At 34.5% G+C, this 5860-nt stretch overlaps 1 protein-coding gene across 1 annotated transcript; it reads right to left on the bottom strand.

Moving 5' to 3' along the window:
* Positions 1-1978: 1978 nt before the first annotated feature.
* LOC122272123 (speckle-type POZ protein B-like) lies at positions 1979-3175 on the bottom strand. Its single transcript, XM_043055267.1, has one exon. It carries the CDS (start codon positions 3173-3175, stop codon positions 1979-1981), a length of 1197 nt encoding a protein of 398 aa, XP_042911201.1.
* Between the last annotated feature and the right edge of the window lie 2685 nt (positions 3176-5860).

Genomic DNA, 5860 nt, shown 5'->3' with positions numbered 1-5860 from the left:
TTAACGAAAAACAATCTGACTCAAAAATATATTTATATTTTGATCCCGTTGAAATTCGCTTGCGCAAGCATACCTGCCAACTTTTACGCATTTGGCGTAAAATTTTATTTTTATATTTAAAGTGGTAGTAAATATATACTATTTTCTCTTTTATAAACTTAATTTTTAAATGATTTTGTTCACCACTATTTTTAAAAAATTTACGCATGTATAATAGTATGCGTTACTTTCAACTATTTCAGCTCAATTTTTTTCAATTACAATGTATTTCGTTGCTTAAAATTGAAATTTTAATTCCGTTTTAATACCACTGGGAAAAATCATAATTGAAGGAATTAAATGTTGACAGGTAAGCGCAAGGATTATTATGCTTTCATATATTTATTATAATTATTTATATGTAGTGGTGGTCAAACTCATTTATAATTATCATTATAATTCAAAAAGTTAATTGGAATAACATGAATATTGCTACCACTTTAAATATGAAAATAAAATCTTCCGGAAAATCTGGAAGAGTTGGCAGGTATGGAGTTGTATGTAGTTTCGTTGCCAAGGTGAAGAAGCAAATTCTAGGTTTACGCTTAAATTACAGATACATATTTGTCAACGTAGAAATGTGTTTTTTTACAGTAATTTAAGTGGTAGTGAAATAATAAATAAAGTATTTTTCTAAGAGTTTTTTCAAATTTTAAAAGTATTCAGAGTTGCCAAGTTGTTCCGGTCAGCTGATAAATATTTTCGAGTAGTAATCTTTTAATGTATAACTCTTGGTTTAGTAAATTTGATTTATAGGGTTCTTACTTACCTCGACTTCTAAAAACTTCAAAGGTTTATGTGGCACGCTACTTGGTTGTTACAGTAGCTCGTTATGAGACATTAATAAAGTTAGCGAAATTTGCCGAAAATCTGCAAAATTTAGTTAATATTTTTCTATCGTTTTTTAGAATATTTTGTCAAATACGGAGCAGTCGGCATCTCTGAAAATATAAAACTCGTCAGGGTACGCACACACATGGAGAAAATTAATAGCTGGTATCAATGTCGTTAAAAAGAAACTGAAAAATTCCATAACATTTGCTTCCACTATCGAAATGAACTTTCACATCTACCACCTTCTGATCTATGAAGCTGCAAACGTAATAATATAATTTGTTTTATTAATATTGCTACCACTTTTCATTATTTTCCACGTCATGCTTATGAACTCCGTCAGTAGGTCTCTTATATATATATATGTATGTATTATTTATATGAATTGAATAATACATACAATTATTAAATTATTTATAATATAAAAAATTATTTATAAAATCGAATTTGTTAATGTGAAACGTTAAAGTTTAATATTTGCTAACATTTTAAATATTTGGTAAGAATCTCTCAGCAAAAGCATGAGAACTTGATAAGTATACAAATAATATTCAATAATATTTAAAAAAAATATTTTTTAATAATTTAGGACTCGCAAAATCCATTGACAAAAGCATCAAAGAATAACATTTAATTATCAATTTCGTTCAGATATTGATTTTGATATTTTAATTAGAAATTGTTTGCAATATTTCAAGACACAAAAAAAACTTAAAACTATAAACTGAATAATACCTTGAATTCGAGTTACATTTACAATCATTTATTAATTATCATAATAATAAAATATTTTTTTATTTCAATTAAAAAATTTGACGAAATGTTAATTGATTTTTCGATGATTAAATAGTTGCTTTAGAGTAGTCCTTGGGAAAGCATGGTTGGTAGGACATGGTTGGTAGGATATATATATAAGCATTCCTATATAAAATGGAATAGATTTTTAAAAATATTATGTACACAGAAATATTATATCGTCCAGAAGGGAATTTTCTTAATTATTAATTATTGTAATATCATAGAAATAGAAGTGTAATGCATAATATTTATAATTGAAATAATTTTTTAAAAAATACACTGAAATGTTAAATTAAAGGTACGTTTTTCACGCTTTTCCAATCCTGATAGATAATTTACACAAAATTTCAGTAGCTAATTTAGCATTGTTTTCTATCAACCGTTTCCATTCACCTGATAAGAGAATATCATTCGTATGTTCTTTCATGTAATCGAGAGCTTTTGATTTCAAATCATCGTCTTGATATTCATCCGTAAGCACAATGATATCGCAAACCGTATTGCGACACATTTTTGATTTTATAAAGGAAGAACATACAATTACATATGAATGTNTTCTCAAATTGTCGATGCTTGAGATGTTTTGCGATGACGCATTGCTATTAATTTGTGGCATCGGGATAATTTCTTCAAATTCAACTACATCACTTCTGTCAGATATTGAAAAGTCACAGTTGAAACTAATCACATCGTCGCTAAGCAGTAAATTTTTGTTGGCCAGAAGTTTGTTTTTCTTGATAAAAGGTGGAAATTCCCATATTTTCACTTCCTGTTTGGGTTCGATGATGTGTTCCGATTGTCTGATTTCGTGTGCAATTCCTTCGACATCTAGCAAGGCCACTTTGCACTGAAGAACGTATCTGAAGGTGACTTCGCCAAATTTTCTGATTTTGACGCACACGTTTTCATCTTCGGAAAGGTAAAACGTCAACTCAATCCGCCAAGGACCTGGCACAAAATAATGCACCGGAGTTTCCAATGTTGATAACTTTATACTATATTTGAAAAAGCAACCACCAACACCGATTTCGGTCAAAGCAGATGTCCTGGTTGCCTTGACGTTGTGTGGAAATAAACCCCACATGATACATCGAACAGTTAAAGTGTCTTTTGGCAAGAAGACGGTTTTATCTCTAAATATTTCATTTAGACTTTTAAAATCAGGCCAACCTAATGATTCTTTTCTTTTAAAAGTAAAACTTTCAACTTTTTTCGATAATAGAGTCGTGCCATCTACGCCAAGGATTTCAAACTCGTAGCCAATGGTTACATTTTCATCGCCGCTATCCATTTCTGCCCGGCACAAGTAGCAAGAAATACAAATTTCGTTTCCATTGTCAATTCCTCTAGGGTAAAGATCCAAGCGCCATTTTGTTTCGTCCAATGTATCTGCCGTAAACCAGGGGCTCTTTACCCTTTCACCACGCTTTTGAACCCACGAACTAAAGTTTTCAATTTTCCAAATATAAGTAAAGTTGTCCTTGTCAGTTGTAACAAAAGGCATGATTTTAAAACGTATGCCTTTCAAATAATGCGTTTAAGAAATAATAAAATTTGCGTATGTTTTACTCTTTCATTTATATCAGCTGTAAAATGATAAGATATATATTTATTTTAAGACAACACGATTACACGCATTTATATCTACTGAATTTTTGACTTATCTTTCTCGTGAGACAAGATATGAAACAGTCTACATATCTCTCAAATTCTAAAAAAGAACTGAGATAAAAAAAAAAACAATGTGGATGTGACATTGGCAAAAATATTCTTAGTTTCCAACTTAATATTTTATTTAGCCGTTTAACTGACGGACTTTAATTAAGTGGCTTTATGAAAAATGTGGTAACATTATGCAAAGTTTTTTTTACTATATATAAATTAAATAGTACTTCAGAGAGCAAATAAATTTGTATAAAAGGGATACAGTTGCTTGATTTCGGGATAAGATATGTATCACAATATATATAATATATAATAATTGGCGGATTTTAATTGATATTAATTTTTTTTAACATATATAATTGTAATCGCTACGAATGAAAGATTTGAGTTACCAGTTTTTAACATTTTGAAAAGAAGACATGATTTTTAAATGAATCATCTGAAAATTTTCAACGCTTTAAAGAGCCATTTATTTCTAGTAAAGGTAAATTCAATTATTTTTGGAATTGAAATTGATATAAGAATCGTAATTGATATAAGGAAAAAAAACTAATTTATCTTATAAAAAATTAATCTTTTAATGCCATTTTTTTTGGTGGTATATTATATTTACCACGACCTATTAGGAATTTATTGACTTTTATTTTTGATTATTTATAAAATAAATTTTATAAATGCCACAAACTTCTAAAGGAATTATGCATTTTATAACTTTTATACGTATTTTTAAACTAACAAATGGTTACCAAATTTATTTAAACCCACTTCAAGAAAGCTGAAGTTATTAACAAATGGAAACCTAAATTAAAAGTGGTACAAAAGTTTACCATGGACTTTAAAAAGTGGTGGTAAGTACACTTACCTCGGCCTGCGAAAGGGCTAAATGGTTAAACAATGACTGTATGAAAGTTGTTGTTGTTATTTGACATGGTGATTATAATCTTGGAAAAGTTAATAAAAAAAGTGGTGACCAACGCTTCAAGAGACTACCGGAAATTGTTTAGGTTTCAATTTCATTTCATATTTCAGATTTCAAGTGATCAGCTTCAACATCTTTCTTTACTTTCTTTATTTAAAACAAACTGGGTACCTAGGCCGCGCAGCAGCCCTTACCCCATACATCATGAAAATCATACAGTGAATAAGACATTTGGTTTTTGTGACATTGTGGTAACACTTACAAGAATATGAACATGATTTGAAGTACACTATCTGGCCATTAATGAACGGACACCTCTCATTTCGGATACATGAGGTGCTAGTATCAAGTCAGTAGGGCGTAGTGATGCCGCGCCCCCGAATCACACCCCCGAATCCGCTTTAACCCTTCTAGGAAGGCTATCCACTAGGTGTTGGTACACGGCGGCAGGTTTTGCCCGCCATTCCTCCTGTAAGATGGCGAAGAGTTGAGTGGTGGTTTTGGGGCGTTGTGGTCTGGCCCTCAACCGGCGCTCCAACTCATCCCAAAGATGCTCAATTGGCTTGATATCGGGTCTTTGGGATGGCCAGTCAAGTTCTTGCACCCCCATTTCATCAAACTAGTCCGTGATGGCATGTGCTTTATGAATGGCAGCGTTATCGTGTTGAAACACAAACGGGCCATTACCGAACTGTTGCCACAAGGTGGGAAGCGCCGAAATGTCCAGGATGCCTCTATACCCTTCTGCGTTCAGGGTTCCACGCACTAACACCAAGGGTTCAAGGCCAAACCATGAGAAACAGGACCACACCATAATTCCTCCACCGCCGAACTTCACAGTGGGGACAATGCACTCCGGTAGGCACTGTTCTGCGGGCATTCGCCAGGTCCACACCCGTCCGTCAGAGTGCCACAACATGTAGTGTGACTCATCACTCCACATAACGCCTTTCNACCAAGGGTTCAAGGCCAAACCATGAGAAACAGGACCACACCATAATTCCTCCACCGCCGAACTTCACAGTGGGGAGAATGCACTCCGGTAGGCACTGTTCTGCGGGCATTCGCCAGGTCCACACCCGTCCATCAGAGTGCCACAACATGTAGTGTGACTCATCACTCCACATAACGCCTTTCCATTGCTCTACTGTCCACTGGCAACGTGCTCTGCAACACTGAAATCGGTGGCGGGTGCTTGATGGAGAGATGTTTGGTTTATGTGCTGCTGCTCGTCCATGGAATCCTTGTGCAATCAGCTCCCGTCGAATGGTACGTGTATTGGCAACACTGCCAGATGCAGCCCGGATGCTGGTAGCGACAGTGTCCAACGACATTTGTCGGTTTGCCTTCACTGCACGTCGAAGAGATCGTCGATCCCTGTCGGACATTATTTTGGGCTTGCCGGGTCGGGACTGCGGTTTTATCACTCCCTCTCGTTCCCATTTCAACACGACGTCACCAACTGTTGACCGATGTATCTGAAACTTGTCGGAGATGGCACGTATGGAATGACCAAATCGGTGGGAGCCTATGATCATGCCCTTTTCCGCCTCATTCAGCTCTCACCGTCCACTCATTTTCACTGTTAACGCTCGTATGGCCGTC

Source organism: Parasteatoda tepidariorum, chromosome 5, assembly GCF_043381705.1.
Source record: "Parasteatoda tepidariorum isolate YZ-2023 chromosome 5, CAS_Ptep_4.0, whole genome shotgun sequence".
Taxonomy (NCBI): Eukaryota; Metazoa; Arthropoda; class Arachnida; order Araneae; family Theridiidae; genus Parasteatoda; species Parasteatoda tepidariorum.
The sequence above is the reverse complement of the archived record's forward strand: the minus strand, read 5'-3'. Positions and strand labels throughout refer to the sequence as shown.